This window comes from Prionailurus viverrinus, chromosome E1, assembly GCF_022837055.1.
Source record: "Prionailurus viverrinus isolate Anna chromosome E1, UM_Priviv_1.0, whole genome shotgun sequence".
Taxonomy (NCBI): Eukaryota; Metazoa; Chordata; class Mammalia; order Carnivora; family Felidae; genus Prionailurus; species Prionailurus viverrinus.
This window is the reverse complement of record NC_062574.1, coordinates 592712-612007: the sequence shown is the minus strand read 5'-3', so window position 1 is coordinate 612007 and position 19296 is coordinate 592712. Positions and strand designations below refer to the sequence as shown.

Sequence of the window (19296 nt, the reverse complement as noted above, 5' to 3'; positions counted from 1 at the left end):
CAGAGCCACGGCTGCGTGGGGGCTGGCAACCTCCTGGACCCTCCTCACCTCTCACGGCGCCCAGCCCACCACTCCGCAGGCCCTGGGGGCCCCCACCTCTGCTTATCTCCAAGGACAGCAGGGGGCTGGGCCACAGGCAGGAACCCCACCCCACCCCCACCCCCCCACCCCCGGCCATGACACATCTGCACTGAGAAGGGCTAGGGAGCCAGGAGGAGGAGACAGAGCAGGTTGCCCCGACAGCCCCCCACGCAGGGCACGGAAGAAGGGACCTGCCCTCGGGGGTCTCCCAGAGCTCATCAGGATATGGTGATGGCGCACATCACTGAGCAGGAACTGGGCAGACAAGGGAGCTGAGCACGAGAGGTTAAGCCTGCGCCCCAGGTCGTACAGCGGCAAGGTGGCCAAGGCGGCCCCCGGGGCCCCAGAGGAGGGTCCCGCCTGGAGACTGCCCCCCGAGCCCCAGGGCCGGGATGCTGAGCCCTCTTCCGGGATGCAGCCTGACACCGAGAGACACTGGCCTCCTCCTCGTGAGTGCCGAGTGGATTCACCCTAATTACCCATAATGAAGAGGCTGTGCGAGGCCCAGTTAATGACTTAATAACTAAGGCGGGCCGTGGTCGTGCCCCAAACGCGGAAGCCAGGGGCCTGTCCCTGTGGACGGAGGGGCCACCAAGTGGGGCCTCCGCGGGTGGCACGGTTGGGCCCAACCTTAGGGCATCACTTACACTCACCTCCCAGCCCCGCAGCCCATTCGCCCCACTTCTGAGCCAGGGCCGCCCTGCCCCTCTCTCTCCCCCAGAGTCAGCACCTCCCGTGGCTCCCCAGTGCCTCAGACGCACACTGGCCTCCACCAGGCCACAGGGCTGCAGGCTCAGCCCCTCCAACCCCGCCTCTGGCCTCCCTTTCAGAACACCCCCGCCCCATGCTCTGGACCCCGACTGCCCACAGGTCCTCTACCCTGATTCCTGCCGCTCCTTCAACACTGGTTCAGGTGCCTCTTCTTCTGGGAAGTCTTCCTTGGCTTCTCCCCCTCCTGTCACCCTCAATAAGGCAGGTGCCCCCACATTCCCCTGGCACACTAGGATCAGTGACTTCTGAAGACACGTAGGGACGTGGGTAGGAGCTCGCTGGGCCCACGGTGGCTAAGAGCCACGAATTACTGCCCCCTGCTAAGTTCTAGGTACCCAGTGAGGCTCTGCAGATGCGATTTCTACCCCTGCTGCTTCGTCGCATTTTTCACTCCATTTTACATATGAGAAAACGGAGGCCCTGAGAAGTGAAGTAACTTGTCCTAGGGCAGGCAAGGGCCCCAGTGAGATTTGAAACAGGCTCTGTTGTCAAAAACCAAAAATGTTTTCTTCTGCCATGCCGCCTCTGCACGCACTTGGCTCTTGCGGGCCCCCAGCCCAGGCCCCGGCACGCAGCCAGCCCCCAGCGGCTGTTTGTGGACAGAGACGCCCCATCCCCACTGCAGTGAGAGCCCCCTCAGGGCAGGGTCGTGGCGGGGCATCTCCAGAACCCAGAACAGACGCCATCACATGTTAGGTGATGGACAGGTGCAGGTGGGAGGTGGCAGGAGGGCGAGACGCCCCTGGGTCACTGCGCAGCGGGTGCCTGTCCACAGCCAAGAGCAGGGCACATCCGGGGAGGAAGGCCGTATCAGCGTGGTCCTCATGAGGCCAGCAGGGGTCCGCAGCGCGGAGGAAACGCCCTTGCGTCCCCTGCCCCGCCCCAGGCATCTCCTAGCCTCCAGACTGGACATGCTCCACCCCCTCCAGCACTTCAAGCCCCAGTGTTTGCCTCTGCCTCCAGGAAGCCCCCCTGACCTCCTCCGATACACAGAGCTCCTGGTAAGAGGGAAGAACATTTTTGCACCTCCAGATGGATGTCCTGGGAACTCCTGGGCAGGCCAGACCCCAAGGGCCTTAGGGGCCCTCACCCCAGCACCCTGGAGCCAGGCCTTGGGTCCACCGCCTGAGCTCCAGGCAGAACCTTCCCGGGGCCTGGGGGCAGGGCCTCACTGCAGCCTGGTAGGGGCTGTGGCCACAGGCGGGTGAGAGCCGCTGGCCGCTGGCTCGGGAAGCATGTGTCACAGCAGCTCGCCAGCCGCCTGGATGTTCCTCTAGGCTCCCGCCTGGCCTGAGCCCACGAGCCCCTCCCTTCTTCCCACCACGACCTTATTTTTAGCCTCTTTCCTGGAGGCTGAGGTTTGGTGGGTCACAGGACGGGCCTCCTGCCCGGGAGCAGCCTCCCACAGCTGAGGCCAGGCCCCTCCACCAGCCCCGGGCACGCAAGGTGGGGCTCCACACGCAGCCCCCAGCCGCCCACGGCCACAGCTGAGTCGAGCCTCTCCGGACCCACAGCCAGGACCACCCTCTGCCCACGGGGGTCCCCCTCCCTGGAGCAGCCCGAACATTCTGTCCCACCAACCCCCAGTTACACCTCTCTCTCTAACTCAAGCCCCCAGGGTCTCGCCTCTTGTCCCAGGCCAGCTGTCCCTCCTGCTGCCCCGGGAGCCGGCCCTGGGGCACGTCGGCTTGGGCCTCACTTCCGTCTCCTGCGCGTCAGCTCACAGACACGCGCCCCTCTCCGGCCCCTCTGCCAGCCCCTCAGATTCTCTCCCCACTCAGGCTTCCAGCCACCCAGACTCCCGTCCATGGCTCTGCCGCGTCCTCCCCGGTCCCCAAGCCGCAGCATGGCACTCCCCAGGCCAGACGGCCCTCGCCTTCCTCGGCCCCCGAGTGGGGGCCTCCAGAGAGTCTCCTTCACCCCCCGGCCCCCTCCTGGCGCCCCAGCACCCCTCCTGCAGCCTGCCTCACGGGCACTTAACCATCTTCTCCTAAGTCCTGGGCGGCGGCTCCAGAGAGCACAGCCCGTCTCTGGACTCAAGGAACAGGTGCCGCGGCCCAGAGGCTATCAACTCTGGCTGGAACTCAGAGTCAGCCAGGCCCCTGGGTCAGTAACACCCCCGACGACGACAACAATGTGGGCACTGACATGCGTTCAGGGCTTACCGCTTGCCCGACACGGTTCGCACGGTGCTACCTGGATTAGTTCACCGAGTAGGGCTGCAGTCGTGCTTCGTGGATCCCCGCTGCCATGGAGCCCAGACTTCTGGCACCGGAGGCCTCCGTGACCCAGGTCTGCACAACCACCTGGCCTCAAGGTGAGACCCAAGAGTCACTGACACGCTGCCTGGGTGACCTGAACCACCGGGCTGGCCAGTCCCAGGCCCCTGTGGTGTGTACATCACAGCCTACAGGCCTCGGAGCCTTGACTCCAGCCAGGCCCTCTTCCCAGGGAGTCTGTCTACACCGTCGCGGTCTACCGCATCCAGGGGTCAGACTCAAGGGTGTTTACGAGGGTGTCCCCCTAACTCTCTCTCTGCAGCTCTTGTTGAAGAGGTGCCCGTAACCTCGAGAGCTGGCTGATCATGGATATTCACGGTGCCACCCCCCGCCCCCCCCCCCCCCCCCATCGTGGCTGGTCCGTTGGTAGATCCCAGAGAAGCCAGGTCCATATCCTAACCTGCTGGGGTCATGCAGGCCTCACAAAGGCCACGACAGAAGAAGAAACTCACACTGACCTCGGGAGCCCCCAGCCCAGCCTCAGATGCACGGCGGAGATGACAAGACCCTGCGGTCTCTTCCTGCCCTTGTCAGCCAGGCCAGCGCACCAGCTCTCAAGTTCACGCCATCAAACACAGGCATCATCACCCCACATTCGCCCTGCCTCTTTCGGAGCAGACGACCCAGCTGAATCCCCAAGAGCGTGGCCTCCAATACCAGACCATCTGGGTTCGACCGCACTTACCCTGCTATGTGACCTCAGGCAAGTTACTTAACCTGTCTGTATCTGTGTCTTCCTCTGCAATGTACCTTAATTTTAAGGTCTGCTTCATATGGTTGTTGTGAGGTTTAGCTGGGTTAATCGATGTAAAGCGCTTAGGATGTTGTCTGGCACAGAGTAGGTAGTCCATAAACGTTAAAAATGTGACCACAGATCACTAAGCCGCGGGGTAGGAGCCCCAGCCATGACCGGAGGGCAATGGGAACTCCCACCTCAGTGTTCTTTTCTCTAAAATGGGGCAGATGCCTGCAAGGACAGGGCCTAGGGATCTGAACGGATGGGCCACGGGTCCCGGGGAGGCCTCAGAGCTGGCTCACTCTGGAAGGATCACCCTTCTCCGACACTCAGCCGCAGCTCCCGCCCCGGTAATTACAGGAGCCTGAGGGCCTGGCTCTGCTGACCTGGCCCTGCGGGCACCCCCCCACCCCCACCCCCACCCCCACCCCCACTCCCAGCCGAAGGGGACCAGCCAGGGCGGTCCCTGAGCCAGGACCGGCTCTCAGGCACACTCACCTCTACCTGCCCCCTCCCCCAGGGACAAGCAGAGTGACCTCTGGGAGCATCTGGCTCTGCTCTGAGCCCCGGGCTGCCCGTCTGAGAGCCACAGGGTCCCCATACGCCCCACACCCACCCCGAATCCCAGTCACGTTTGTTGAACCTACACCGACCCTCCCACCGCGACGCCACCCGACAAACCTGGGTCATTAATGTCAGAGGCGCTTGGCGCTCACCTCCACAGAGATCCCGTGAGGCCCCCAGCGCCGGACCCCAGCCCCTCAGGGAGACCCCACTCCTTTTCTAGAGGGCCCGGATTCCAAGCCTGTGCCCCTAAAGAACATTGCAGCTGGGCCTGAAACACCCCTCCCTCTCCCAGGTCCTAGAGAGGAGCCCCCCACCCCCACCCGGGGCTCAGAGCCCTCCCTCCTCCCACCAAGTCTCCGTGCCCAGAGTGGGCGGGGACAGGCAGCCTGGCCTGTGTCCTGTGGTTCTAGTCTATCATTTGGGGCCAGTTTTCCTGGAACCAGACTCGGCCTTAGTAATTTGGGGGCTCTGCACAGCCGCTCCTTCCCTGGAGCAGCCCCCGCCCCACCCCTGTCCCCGGCTGTGCCCTGGCTCGGGGCCTCCCAAGACCACCAGGGCTACCCTTATCATGATCCGCAGACCCAGGATGAGGCCGGGGCGTGGGGGAGAGAAGCCCACAGACGCTCAGCTGTCCCCCTGCAAGGCCTCATGGCCAAGGCCTTGCTCCTGACCCTCAGATGGCAGACTGAGAGTCAGAGGGTGCCACTGGATAGAGGCCCCAGAGCCAGGCAGGACCTGGCCTCCAAGCCCCCAGACTGGCTTGTGTTCCCCCTTCGCCCACCAAACCACAGGAAACAGGCTGTAACCAGCCTCCTCTCAACGTCCACACCAACTGCCCTGGCGTGGATTTGAACCCTGCAACCTAGGAACGGTGAGTGACCCAGTAACACCACCCCCGGGGCCCCACACTTCACAGTCTACGAAGCTGAATCGTCCTCCTTGCTTCCCGGACCGTGTCTGGCAAATCCACGCTCGCCGGTGAAGGGACCACGAAGGCCTCACGGAGGTGCCCGTCTGCAGGGCGCAGGCCCACAGGGAAGCCCCCCACCCACCCCGCGCTCCGGCCGGCGCGTCACCCCTGCTCACGTCTTGCTCTAACGTCCGTGCTTCTGCCCTTCACCCGCCGCCCCCAGGCCAGCGGGACAGAGCCAGGCCCAGAGCAGGCCAGCATCCGCAGGACACTGCTGTCCAGTGTGACCCGGGCCCCACCCAGCGCTCCAAGTGCCCTCTGCCCTCACAGCAGACCCGGCAAAGTCACCTCAGAGCCCTCCTGAACGTGCGGAAGCCGTTCTGCCCGGCGTGGGGGTGAGGAGACCCCTCCATCGGGGCTGAGGGCTGGGCACGCAGGGCCCATCCTGACCACTTTCCCAAGTCCCTCCCGGGGATGCGAGGCCCACGGCTCCCTGTGCGCCATGGTCAGGACTCAGGCCCCCGCCTCAGCATTGGGGCCTGGTCCTTCTCAGGGTCGTCTGAGCCTACCAGCGCCTCTTCCGCCCGGGAGGATGGGCTGGGGTCAGGCAGGCCCGGGTCAACCCAACCCGGCCACCCAGTCGCTCCACAAGGCCAAGCCCGGGCCAGCCCCACGTGCACGCTGAGGCGCCAATGGCCAGCGGGAAACAGCCCTGGGGAAGGCGGGTGCAGGCAGAGCTGGGGAGGGGACAGCAGACAAGAGTTCCCGGGACCAAGTGCCCCACACTAGCCTTGGGAGCAACATCCTGACCACAAAGTCACCTGTTGTGTGTCCAGGGCTCAGAGAGGGCCAGGATCTGCCTTAGGTGACAGAGCAAGTCTGGCACAGCCAGGAACAGGAAACTCAGCCTCGCTCAGGGCCCAGTAGGGAGCTGGGCCCCGGGAGCCTGAGGATCAAGCCAGGGTTCTCGGTCTCCCTGGGTCCCATCCCCCTTCTGACCTCAGGACTTCAGCAGCACCACCCCCCCCCCCCCCCCCCGCCTCCCATACACACACACACACACACACACACACACACACACACCCAGGCGGAAACAAAAGCCACTTCCTGTCTGGGGAAGGGATGGGACACCTCTCTGAGCAGCTCAGGCCAGGCTGTAACGTGCAGCCCTCCTGCCCCTCACAAAACGGGAAACTAAGGCACGAGCTGGCCGGTCACGCCCTTGGTCCCAGACCAAAGCACTTCCTCTGACGGGTCAACAGCACGCCAGACAAGGTACCTGCAGAGACGGGCAGCCGGTGGTTTGTCATTAGGGCACTGGCTCTCCAGGCCGGTCGGGCCTCTCACCTGGGCGCTGACCTGCCAGACAGCCACCTTGGAAGGCGGCCCTGGACGCCCCGCCCACCCGGCAGGACCGAAGTGGTGCTGACACTGCAGTGGCCAGGGCAGGGCCACCCGAGGGGACAAGGCCACTGGAGGGGGCGGGGCAGGGCTGCTGTTGGCCATCCGCATCCACCAAGGTGGCCACAGAGCTGGGAGCTTGACGTGGCCTCCACCCACCCAGGTGACCCTGTGACAGGCCCTGGGCGGACAGACTCAACCAGGCGGACACCAGAAGAGCCAAGAGCCCCAGGCAGGCAGCCCCCTCCTGCAGCCAGCTCAGGTATGCGGGGAACCCCCAGGCCTGCCGGGCCCGTGTTCCCACCTGGTCCCTGTGCTCTGCTCTCCCCGGCTTTGTGTTAGTGAGCAGTTGCCATGGATACTGGTCTCAGCTTCTTTGGCAGAAAAGGGCTCCCCCAGGGCAGGGCTCTGCCTCTCCTCACCAGGCTCTGCCCCGCCCAGTGCCACCAACTGGATCAAAGGGAAAGAGCTCAGGAAGGCACAGGTGCCCCAGAGAAGCTGGGGAGGGGGTCTCAGCTCCCAACAGCCATTCTCCATTCTCTTCCTGCTGGGCCTGGCTCCAGCCTCCGTCCTGCTCCCATTTCACAGACGGAAGAGTGGGGGCCCGGGGGCCGATGGAGCTCCGGCACCAGGAAGCAGATCGGAGGAGACGGTGCCCGAGCCCTCACCTTTCCCCTGAGCTGGCAGCCGTGACTGGGCTCCAGCCGTGGGAGCAGGGGAAGCTGTAGCAGCCTCTGCTCAGAGGCCTCGTGCCCTGGCCAGCAACAGGGCCAGGCACCCCTGCCTGCACGGAGACAGCAGTGTCCTGGGGGGTCCTGGTCCCGCTCCTCTCGGCTGCGGGAGCTTGGGTGAGCACCTGTGCTCTCTGGCCTCCAGCATCCCCATCCACACGAGGAGATGTGTGCAGGGGTAGCCCTGGGCTCCTTCCCTTCCACCCCCCTGATAAGCGCCAGAGCTGGGACTGGCCCTCCTCACCTGCTGCCTGTGCCCTCACGGGGTTCTCAAGGGGAGGAGGGGAGGCCGTAATTGGCTGGGAATGCTGCTTGTTCCCAGGATGGAGACCCGGCCTGGTGGAGGAGGGAGGGGTCCTCAAAGGGGCCTGAAAGGGACTGACCGAAACAAAGAAACACGGGAAGGACAAGGTGGCCGGGGGCACAGCTTGCACAGAGGCGAGAAAGGGAAAGAGGCTGGCATCTGTGCGGCTCTCCTAAGGTTCACTCCGGCAACCCGGGAGGCACCCAGGAGGCGGTGATAACCCAGAAGGCTCAGGTGACACCCCCCAGGTCACCCAGCTGGGGGGGCTGAAGAGCCTGAACCCAGGTCTGCACTGGCCACTGCAGCGGGACCCCAGCCACCGTGGCTGTGGCTGCCTGAGCCGTGGCCAGTCCCGACTGACCCGCGCTGTAAACGGAGAACACACACCAGGCTGCAAAAGTTAGTATGAAAAAAAAAAAAAAGAGCAAAATATCCCATTAATAGCTTGTATGTTGATTACACGTGCACATACATTAGAAATGTGAGGTTGAATAAAATATATGAATCGGTTTCACTTATTTCTTTTTACTTTTTCAACGTGGCTCCTAGAAGTATTTAACTTATATATGCGGCATCATATTCCTCTTGGACAGAGCTGGTTGATCTATACCATAAAGATAGAAACACACAGCACAGATTTCAAGAAAGAGAGTGGGAAATCCACTGCTGAGGGTCCCAGGAGTCAGGTGGGTCGAACATCAAAGGTGACTGAGCCGTAGAATGTCTGCCCCCTCACCCACCCCCCACCCCCACCCCCCCCAGCCAGCAGCAGGTGGACTCTGGCCTGGGATGCCCATTCCCCTGCCCTCCCCCTCCAAACACATCAGGCCATAGCAGTTGTCATAGAGACAGTAAATCTCCCTAAAAACTGGACCTGGGGCAGGGGCGTGGGGAAGCCTGCCATAACGAGAGGGAGAGGGAGCCAGGCTTATCCGGAGAGGAAATCTGTGTACGTTGTGTGTTGGGGGTGGGGCGGTGCCGGGACAGGGAGGGATGCATAGCCCAGGCGGGTGTTTGCACAGGGCTTTCCGGACCTTCCTCCCGACGGCCCCACACCCCTCTGAGCCACCGCTCCCCATCCCCCCTTACAAATTCCCTCGAATTTCCTATCTTGTTCTCCCATTCTGACTCTGGGACCCAAGTAGGATGGGAGGCAGATAAGTTCCAGACCTCCCTGATCCCACCCTCTCTCCTCAGTCCCTGGCAGGGTCAGTCTCCCTGAGGATACCAGGGAGGGGTGGGTCTGGGGCCGGGAGAAAACAAGTTGTGCAGTGTCACAATGCCAGAGACAGCACCAATCACCGTCCAGTAGAGATGTGGGAGCCCTCCCAGGCCAAGGCTTGCTGGTAGACCTACCACCTGCCTTCTCGGCACTTCCCAGGCCGTCCTGGACAAGGGGTGCCCAGGGGCCTTGGTCTCCTCCTGTGCACAGAGTCCACTTTGCACCGACCACAGATCCCCGTGCTCGCTGACCTCCCCCCACTTTATGGTGGCACCGAAGCTCCCAGGTCCCAGACAGCACAGCGTGGGGGGCCGGTGCAGCCGGGTGTTCCTGCGTCTTCCTGTTCCCCAGACCACAGTAAGAGCCTCCTGTGGATAGCCCAAGTCAGAAATGGGCGCTACTGGTTCCCAGTGCCGCCCCCCCCCCCCCCGCTTTGCCACCCCCACAGCAGAAAGAATAGAGAGCCAAGGGCTTTTGAAAGTGGGAGAGGGGGAACCCATCAGAGTTCCTTCCTTCCACCTGACACAAAACCCTATTCGGCAGAGGAAGACTGAGGCCAGCAGGAGGGAAAGGGACCCAGGTGACACACGGTGGACAGTAGGGCCCACCTCTCTCCATGGCCCCACAAAGTTCTGTTTAGAGTCTGTCCAAAATTCCTCCCGCCACCTTCCCTCCCTCTCTCTCTCTCTCTGTCTCTCTCTCTCTTCAGTTGTTCCAGATTTTACTGAGCTGTGGCTAGTCAGGTTCTGGGCCAGCGTGCCATGTAGACAGCCACTGCTCTCCTCCTGCAGGGAGCCCCCCGTACCAGCCTGCCCACAGAGCTTTCATTTCAAGGTTACCCTGTTCTCACCTACAGGCAGCTCAGTCCACGGAAGGCCCTACTCACGGACCCCCCCCCCCCCCCGGGGAACTGGGGGAGGGGGGGTGAGCAGCCCAGTCCATCCCCCAGGGGCCCAGAGATTATCCACCGCACAAACGGGAAACAGACTTAAACACGAGCTGGGACTGGCCCAAGGTCACACACCAAGCAAGTAAGGGGCAAATCTGGGACTAGAACCTGGCTGTTCCACAGACCCCCACCCGGTCCCCAAGGCTGGTTCCCAGAGACGCTCGCACGGGATGAGGCAGCCCCCTCTGCAGCCCCGGTGGCCTGCGCTCTACCCCAGGCCCCCAGCGCCACAGAGCTGGGGGAGGCGGCTTCAGGCCTCCAGCCAGGGCCAGCTGCAAACCGCATCTCGGGTCCCCAGGCGCCGCGGACCCGCCCCGCCCCTCCCTCCGCTCCCCGCAGCCCCGAGCCTTTGTCAGCCACGCGCTCACACACGGATCCGCGCCGCCCGCGCGCACACACCCGGGCTCCCCTGGCGCACACCCGCAAGGGGCGCGCGCGCTCGCCGCCCGCACGCAGGGGAGTGGAGGCGCCGGAGGAAGGAAGGAACTGACCCGCTACGGCCCGACAGACGGCCTGGGCTGGGGGAAGGGGAAGCTGGGGCCGGGGCGGGAGGGGGCGCGGAGGCGAGGACGCGGAGAGACGCGGAGGAGACTCTCGGAGAAGAGGACAACGGATGGGACGTCAGGGCTGGCGAGGACGCGCGGGCTGCTCCGCGGCTGGGGACCCCTCCAACCCCTGGCCCGGCGGGGCGGGGGCGGGGGGCAGGTCCCCGATTGGACCCGTGATTCACGGGCCGTCACTTGCCCAGCGTGCCTGAGCGGAGGGCCCTTAGACACCCCGCTTAAGGCTTGAATACAGGGGCCCTGGGACCAAAGGCTCCCCGGGGAACCTCCAGGCCGGGGGGGTTGGGGGGTGGGGGCTCCTGGCCCTCGGGCTGGGTGGGGCGCTCGCTCACCTGCTACGGTGTACCTGTCCAGGTAGTTGAGCACGTTGCCCAAGCTGAGGATGGCGGCAGCGGCCCCCCGTCCGCGGCCCAAGCTGGCCGGCTTGGGCTGCTGAGCTCCGGGGCCCTTGGCAGCAGCCGCGCAGCCGGGGGTGCCGGGGGTGCCGGGGGTGCCGGGGGGTCCGGACGGCGCCCGCCTCACGCTGCCCGACAGCGTCTGCACCTCGTCGTCCGCGGCCGCGGCTCCCGCGGCGCCCACTCCCCGCGCCCCGCAGCAGCCGCCGCCTCCAGCCCCTCGCTGCGCCCCCCGGCGCCGGCGCCGCCGCTCCGCGTCCGCCTCCTCCTCCTCCGCGCCGCCCGCCGCCGCCGAGGCGCACTCCAGGCACATCATGCCGGCCGGGGCCGGGACCGGGGCGGCGGGGGGCGCGGGGGGCGCGGGGCCCAGCCCGGGCCCACTCAGAGCGTGTGCGCGCCGCGGAGCCGCCGCTGCACCATCGCGGCCGGGCCCGTCGGCTCCTGCGCTCCGGCCCGCGTTCCGCGCTGCGCCGCCGCCGCCGCGGCTCTGACAGCTGCGCCCCGGTCCCGCCCACCCGGCGGCGGCCAATCGGCGCGCGGCTCTGCCGCGGCCCCGCCCCGCACGTGCTGCCCGGGGCGGCCGGCGGGGGCGCAGTGGGCCGCGCGGGGGCGGGGGCGGGGGCCCGGGGCGCGCGGCGTCCCGGAGACGGGGCCCGGCCCGCGGCTGCTCACCGCCCGGATTTAATCAGTCCGGGGAGAGCGCGGAGTGTGACCGGCGGGGGCTTGGCGCGGACCCCCGGCCTCGGCCAGGCGCACAGGGCTGTATGGCCCACCTCCGCAGGGAAACCCAGATCCAGCTCCTGACGGCTCCCGGCCCCTATGCCTGTGCGCGCGCCGAGACCCTACCCTCGCCTCCGCAGAGAGGCGGCCCCTGGCGGGGGAGCCGGGCTCCTGTGGGGCCCACCAGACGCAGGGCATGCCTAAGGGGCCTCCCCAAGCATCAGACTGCCAGCTGCGCCCTAGGGAGGGGGCGAAGCCCAGGATGGAAGACGGGAGGCTGGGTCGTGTGTGGCACCACCCTGGGCAGACCCCTAACTCTCTCTAGGTCCCAGTGTCTCTCCCGGGGCGGGGGTAGATCGGAGGACAGAATTCAGCCCGGAAGTCTATGAGCGGTCACTACCACCCTACCTGGGGAAGGGCGAGTCCTGTGTCCGATGGATGTGGCAGGGTCGAGTACCTTCTGTGTTCGCGGCCACAGTCACTGCCCTCGCCCATCTCAGAGGTGCCGTGGTTCCGTGCCCCGGCCCCAAACCTACCCTCTTCATCTGTCTGAGGCTTTGACTGTAACTCAAATCCTATAGAAAGTGCTGGGGACCGAATGTTAGCACTGGACATAGCCTGGGAAACCAGAATTACCCCCATGTTGCACAGACAGGGCCCAGAAAAGACCTCACCGTGGACCTGCAGATTTGGTGCTGACCCGGGGCTCTGATACCGGTCCCCTGGGGTTGGGAGCTCAGTTCCCCCAAGTGCAGGGGCAAGTGCATCCCGTGAAAGCATCGGCTACCGTGAGTCACGGCATAGCCAACGGGTGATGCCGCACGAGGCACCCCCTCCCTGCTGAGAGCAGAGTTAATCCCCAAGCTGGTGTTTCTTGGCGCCTTCGAGGTGTGTTTTAAATTCTGCAAGGTGACTAAAAATATGCTTCAGTGTGTTGGGTATGGATGACTGTCACGGGAGGGCCAGGAAACAGACTCCATTCTCAAAGTTCCTTGCTGCCTCTTTCCAGCTTCAAGCCGGATAAGGAAAGTTCTGCTGGCTGTCCTGGTGCTTAACAGGCCAGCACAGACCCAGGAGCTCCATGGGGTTGGGGCCGGGCCCTGGCAATGCCCCTAGCCACTATGGGGTGGTGCCAGCTAGGGGACAGTGCCCAGCAGTGGTTCTGTGTCTGGCTGTGAGGGAGACACAACCACGGCTCAGAGCCCCACCCCAAGGTCCCCTTCCTACTCAACAAAATTCCTCCTCCTTTCGGCCATAGCCCTGCCCAGGGAGAGTTTTAGCTCCTGACCAGAAAGGGGGGCACTCCCTTTGCAGCCCCCACTAGCCTAGAGCAGGGGAAGCTGTCAGAGTTTGGAGCCTTTCGAGTTGGGGGAGGGGGGCTCTGAGCAGCTATTCGTACAGTGTGGGTTTTTCTGGGATGTTAACTCAAAGCCACTCTCTAGAGCAAGTCTCTGGGTAGCTATGGGGCACCAAGGGCAGGGCGACAGGAAGGACTATAGCGCTTTCTGGCTGTGTAGCCCTGGCAAGTCACAGTGGTGCCGAGAGCCTCTGGCTGGACCACAAGACCACCGGCCGCAAGACTCACAGGGCCCTTATCTCCATCCCGCCAATGAAGAAACCGAGGCTCAGGGAAGAGAAGTAATGTGCTCAAGGTCGCACACCTGGTGGACACTGGGCCTTGCACTGAAGCCAGGTGCACCTGCCTCTGACGCAGCGTGCCCTCTGCTGCCCCACAGTGCTGCTCTTGGTTCCTCCAGGACTCGGTTCCTCGGCAGCACGTGGTGCCAGGCCGAACTCCTCCGTTCCTTTGTGAGGCCTAGACCACAAAACAGTGGGCCAGCATCCCCAAGGCAAGTGTATTTGGTTTCCTGACTGAGGGACTGGACTTTTCAGAGCCTTTAACCTCAGAGTGTACGCTGTGGGGCTCCCAGGCAGAGGTAGAGGCTGCGGTGTCCCCGTGTGTACTTGTCAGGTGTCCAGAGCTTTGCAGAGCACCGTCTGAGACACACGGGCTTCCCCAAGGCTGATGCCCGGGAGCTCAGCCCCTCTGCCCATCCCCCAGGACTCGGGCCTCAGTTTCTTCCCTTCTCATTGGCCGTACTCGCCCTTAGCAGGCTCTCGGCCACCATCCACATGCCCTCGGCACCCCAATCTCCATCTGTAGATGTGGCCTCATCTGCAAGCTCAAGGTCCATATGCACGCCCACCCGCCCCGTATATCCTGCAGCTCCTTAAACCCAGCACAGTCAAAACTGAACTCATCGTTCCCTTAAGCCTGCTCCATTCTGATGTCATTTCTCTCTTGGCAAATAGCACCATCGTCCTCACTGTCACTGAGGACAGCGGGGGCCATCTGGGACTCCTTCTCCCTCAACTCCTACATCTAGGGCCTGTCCACTTTCTTTTCTTTAAAACCCACAGACTCAGCTCAGACCTCTCCTGCCTCACCTTTTTAAAATTCACCACACCTGCCCCAACATCCCCCTCCAGGCTTTTCTCCGTATTTCTTGCCAATGACTTTCTAAATCACCCATATGACCCCATCCGTACCTTGCACGTAACCTTTCCATGGCTCCCCACTGCCCACAGGATAAAAATATCTAGGTTCCAAGACCCATCATGACCCTTCATGACCCATGCCAATCTCCAGCCTCAGATCCTACTGCCCGGCTCTCAAAATCGGAGTCCACCACACCTGAAAACAGAGCTCCCTGAACTCGTTCAGGGCTATTACACTTCCTGGAGCCTGGAGGGGTGATGGGGATGGGGGGAGCCTATCTATAGTCCCTTTTGTCCCCTCAACGCAATGCTGTTCAGGACCACGGAGAGCGTCACGTGGGAGCCCCCCTCCCCCTGCCCCTAGTCGGGCTCTGCCTCGGTGTCTACCCAGCTCACCCTCTCGACTCGCCCTCAGAACCTCGGCACAGACCATGACTTCCTCCAGAAAGCCCTCCTCAACCCACCTGAAAACTGTCATTTCCTCCTCTGGGCTACCTGAGTAGCCTGTGTGTGCCTCCCTCTCACCAAAGCCGTTGTGCTCATTGTGTTTCTACATGAGTCCACCCCCCACCCTGCCCCACAACCCACTGTGAGCCTCGGGGGCCCATACCCTGTCTGATTCATCTCCACAGCCCAGTGCAGAGGCGCTCAGAGAATGTTTGTTGATTGAATGAGTAAATGACATTTAGCAGGTGCTCAGGAAGTGTGTGTTGATTTGCATCATGTATCTGTTGCTCTGAGTGACTCAGAAACCAGCCGCATTCCTCTCCTGGCTCCTCTGGAAAAGGCATTTTTCTCCCTGACCGACTCCACCCTCCCTTAGCTTCCATGTCCCATTTGCCTCCACCCTTTGATTACCTTTCCCACAAGTCGGCACCCACCGTGGGGGGAGACGGTGCCCCCTCTCTGCTCCTGCCATTGCCAACAGCGGACTTGTCAGAGCCCCTCCACCCCCCAGCCTGGGCTTGCCTTGCCAGTTTTGCTCAGAATGCTCTGTCCCTGCCTCTCTCTCCTGCTCAGAACAGATGGCTCTGAGTCCCCACTAACACAGAAGTTCCTGTTCTGTCATTTGAACATTTTTAACGCTTTCTAAATTATAGAAGATTCAGTCTCCTTTGATCATGGACTCAGACTATCAGAAACAAAGAATCCCTTGAAGGATACGGCGCCCAGCGTCTTCCCGGTCCTGCCAAGACGCTGATCTGAGAGAGCGCCAGTGGCCCGCCCAAGGGCGTCAGGATGGACGCCATCTTTGTTTGGTTTTCCTTCCATTGCTGTTCAGAGCCCATACCCCTCCCCAGCAGCACCTGGTTTCCTGCTCTTAATGGAGCTAAAAAGCAAGGAATGACCGTGGGGTCCAACTGGACTCTCTCTCCCGGGGCTTTAAATCTCGAGTAGGGTGGCGAGAAAATAGGGAAAATTGTTTGGCGCTTTGGTGAAGGTCCCCAGTAAGATGGCCCAGGAGCCCTGGCTTCGGAATCTGCAATGTACTCATCAATTCTGTGAGCCCCTGACGCGCTTCCAACAAATCCCTTTCTTGCCTAAGTCACTCAGTTTCTTCTGCACATCACCAGACAACCCTAACCGATATAGTCACACAGGAGGAGCACGTGCGGTCACACAGCTTCCTGTGTGTGGTAAAACCTGGCACCAGTGGCCTCCTCCCGCCTGTCTCTAGAGGCCGCATTAAGCCAAAACCCTCACAGTCCACCTCAGACATGGCGGAAAGACAGACACTTTAGGGCATGAAACGGACAGAACGATGTCTGGTGATGCAGGGGAGCAAGCCAGCGTCGGGGTGATCATCCCAAAGCCCGTGCCCGACCCTCCGAGCCTGAGGTCAGGGTGGAAGAAGAAGCTCACCCCCGCCCATGCTCTCGCGTGCCCCACGCGGACCAGCGCACCTGTGTGCCAGGATCACACCGGGAGCTGGAAGGCAGCGGCTTGCTCGGGGGAGCGGTCGGCAGGCTGAGTGGGCGGCTCGGCTTGAGGGCCTCGTCCTGCTGACCAGAAGCACATCCTCACCCGCATTCCCAACACCGAGACTCTCGGGAGTATCAGGGCCTGGGATTGCTCAGAAGTGACCTTTAGGCCAGACAGGTGTGATGGATTGACCTCCCCGGCCCCAGCGACTGGGCTCTCACGGACCCACACCTGTGACCCCGGGGCAGTGAGGCCTGAGCAGATGCGTGGCCGGTCTCTCACTCCTGGCTCCCGCCAGCCCAGGCCCCTCCCCGCCCACCCCCACCCCCCAACCCTTCGGATGATAACACCCTGCAAACTCCAGGCTGGGCATTCTGTCCCAAGTCCTAGCGAGCACCACCCTGCCCAGCCCAGCAACCCAAACACCAGAATGCACTGAGTCAGAAGGAACTACTCTGGATTCAGGGTTCGAGCCCCAGCGCCTCCTGGTCCCCCAGTTTCTCCGGCCTCCCCCGTTCCCCCAAAGCGCGCGCGCGCACACACACACACGCCTCCGAGCCGTATCAGATACCTTTATCCGGCTCTCTCCAGGGGAATTCTCCTGCTTTGCCCCTCCGGCCCCTCCCCGCACCTCCGCAGGGTCTCCTGGGGGACTTAACGCTTCCTCTGCCCACAGGTGGCCTCACTCGGCCTGGTGCTTCTCTGTCATGGGCTGTGAGGTCCAAGGGCGGGTTTGGAGTCAGAGTCACTGCCCACAATCAAGATTGGCACCAATGATACCAACACCTGTTTCTGGAACTTGCGGGGACGTGGTCTCTGACCTCTGACCTTTCCCCCCAGCCGCTGGACTCTGGGCTGGTGGGGGGGCAGGTGGCTGTTCTGACTCATGGGAAGCCCTTGCCCGTGTTCTGGGAATGGAGCCTCACAGGGGGCCTTCTCAGGGCTGCAGGGAGGAAGGTTCAGACCCGAGAGCAGGGCATCTGTGGGTCCAGACCCAGCCAGTGAGAATCACACAAGTGTGGGCTGGAAAAGCCACATTCGACGCCCCTCTTAAACACAGCAGGGCCCCAAGGGGGGCCATGGCATCCTGGCTCCCACACAGACCAGGAGCCTCCTTCTCAGGAGAAAACAAGGGGATCCTGTGACCTACAACAGGAAATACATGTTTGGTCTTCATCCTGTTTCCCGATAGAGCTCCTAAAACCTCTGGAATTTCCTAAATGCCAGAGAGCCCTCAAGATGCCTTTTGTTTGTTAATGAGGTGGCGTCTGGACCCCACCCAAGTTGGGGCGTGGCCAGGAGCAGGGCGCACTGTGACCGGAGGCTGGCACCTCCAGTCCCACCCCCTGACCTCTGGGGACCCACGAGGGGCGGGCGGGAGGTCCGGTCGGTCGCCGGTGGCCAATGACTCGATGAGCCGTGCGGTTCGGCGAAGCCTCCAGGAACACCCCAGAGGACGGGGCTCAGAGAACTTTTACAAGAAGCTGGTGAGGCAGGGAGTGCGGTGTTTCCCCGGGTTCTGGAGGCCACCCCAGCGGACGGCAGGACCCGAGGAGGGGGCCGTGGGGACCTCTGACCCATAGCCGGTCAGTCAGAAGTACAGCCGACAGCCTGGCCTTGCACTTGGCCCCTCCGGTGGGGCGGGGTGGGGGGGGGTGGGCAGTCTCGTAGGACCGAACCCTTAGCCCGTGGACTCTGACACTCTTTCCGGGTACGTGGGGTCAGAAAGGAGTGGAGGGGCAGGAGAAGGGCTGGTGTCTAGAATGGCTCGGGGTGTGGGAACCCCGGCATATGCTGTAATGGGGTACAGGTCCCTTGCCAAGTAGGCTTTTTAAAAATAATTTCAGGGGCACCTGGGTGGCGCCGTCGGTTAAACGTCGGACTTCAGCCAGGTCACGATCTCGCGGTCCGTGAGTTCGAGCCCCGCGTCGGGCTCTGGGCTGATGGCTCGGAGCCTGGAGCCTGTTTCCGATTCTGTGTCTCCCTCTCTCTCTGCCCCTCCCCCGTTCATGCTCTGTCTCTCTCTGTCCCAAAAATAAATAAACGTTGAAAAAAAAATTAAAAATAATTTCAGGGACAGTCTGTTTTATGAGCTTCAGGTGCCAAATGGTGGGTGGAGGGGCTGGCCAGCTTGGTGGTGGGCACTCCTGACAAAGGGCTGAAGAGGGGGACAGGTGTGGGCTAAGCTGGAGACCCCAGCTCCTGGGGCTTGTCCATCCAACAGGAGGACAGGGAGGACAGCATAGGAACGCAGGGAGGGAGGGAGGTGAGTGTGAGTCTGATGGGAGGCGGGCCCGGCAGGACCAGGGGAGGGGGAGAGGAGCTCATGCTGGTGGGGCAGAGAGAACATGTCCCCCCCACTGCTGCCCACCTGGAAGCTGGCGGCCTCCCGCAGGGCCCCCTGCGCCCAGCTGCTCTGAACCCAGGGTGAGTGCAAGTCCTACAGAGCCAGCCTTCCCTGCGGGCTGTGCTGGGGTCAGAGCATGAGCCGAGGGGGGTGGGGGGCCAGGGTGCGGACACCCCCACTGTGGCTGCAGGGCAGTGGAGTCTGTGCTCGACCCCAGCCCTCCTCCTCGGGGAGGCTTGAAGCCACATCGGCACCAGAGTGCAAAGCCCGGCCTTTTGTTCAGAGGGTGACTCAGGCCAAGGGGGTCTTGTGCCCTCCTGACCTGCAGAGTGGCGGGCCTGGGTCAGAGTGAGACGTCCGGGGTGGGGATGCCTAGGGACCCTGCAGCCCTGCACCCCCAGCCAGGGCTTCCTCTCCACCCCCTCCCAGCAGAGACACCTTGAGGCTGTAAAGAACACGCTCGTAAAAGGCCTGAAATCCACTTTTAATCGGGGCCCACAGGCAACCAACCGGTCTGAGGACCCGGGGCTGGGCGGGCGCAGGCCCAGGCCTCCCGCCGAAGGCGCTGACAGCTCAATTCCCGCCACAGGCCCTGCCAGCTCTCTGGCTGGGAGGGAAGAAATGACAGGTGCAGCTCGGCTGGGGGCCCTGAGCCACAGCCAGAGGGGGACAGGGCCCTGATGCTGCGGCGGCCAGCGGGAGGGGTGCAGGGAGGCGGGCAGGAGGGCGGGGGCCTCAGGGGTCCTCTGTGGCGGTGCCCGCGCCAGAAAGCAGGGCTCGCCTCTCCGTGTCCTCGCTGTCCAGGGTCCCTGCGGGAGGAAGGACACTCAGCCAGCCCTCAAGGAGGCCCAGGCTCAGCTTCCGCTGGCAAAATGAACTCCAGATGCGACCCTTCCCC

At 63.1% G+C, this 19296-nt stretch overlaps 2 protein-coding genes across 15 annotated transcripts in view; both read right to left on the bottom strand.

Annotated features, from left to right (window-relative positions):
- SPNS2 (SPNS lysolipid transporter 2, sphingosine-1-phosphate) overlaps nt 1-11359 on the bottom strand; it is a 29551-nt gene extending 18192 nt beyond the window's left edge. For 2 of the 3 annotated variants that reach the window (XM_047831969.1, XM_047831971.1), the window contains exon 1: nt 10847-11359. In XM_047831969.1, the coding sequence (XP_047687925.1) occupies nt 10847-11225 (379 nt within the window). In that variant the 5' untranslated portion in view covers nt 11226-11359. Of the gene's footprint in view, nt 1-6623; nt 6679-10846 lie in introns of those variants that run through there. The other variant, XM_047831970.1, reaches the window with a different exon arrangement.
- Nucleotides 11360-18872: 7513 nt separating this feature from the next.
- The window catches only part of SPNS3 (SPNS lysolipid transporter 3, sphingosine-1-phosphate (putative)), a 35509-nt gene continuing 35085 nt past the window's right edge, over nt 18873-19296 (bottom strand). For 8 of the 12 annotated variants that reach the window (XM_047831973.1, XM_047831975.1, XM_047831974.1 and 5 more), the window contains one exon: nt 18873-19207. In XM_047831973.1, coding sequence (XP_047687929.1) covers nt 18883-19207 — 325 coding nt within the window. In that variant the 3' untranslated portion in view covers nt 18873-18882. The remainder of the gene's footprint in view (nt 19208-19296) is intronic. The other 4 variants (XM_047831978.1, XM_047831979.1, XM_047831982.1 and 1 more) reach the window with 1 other exon arrangement.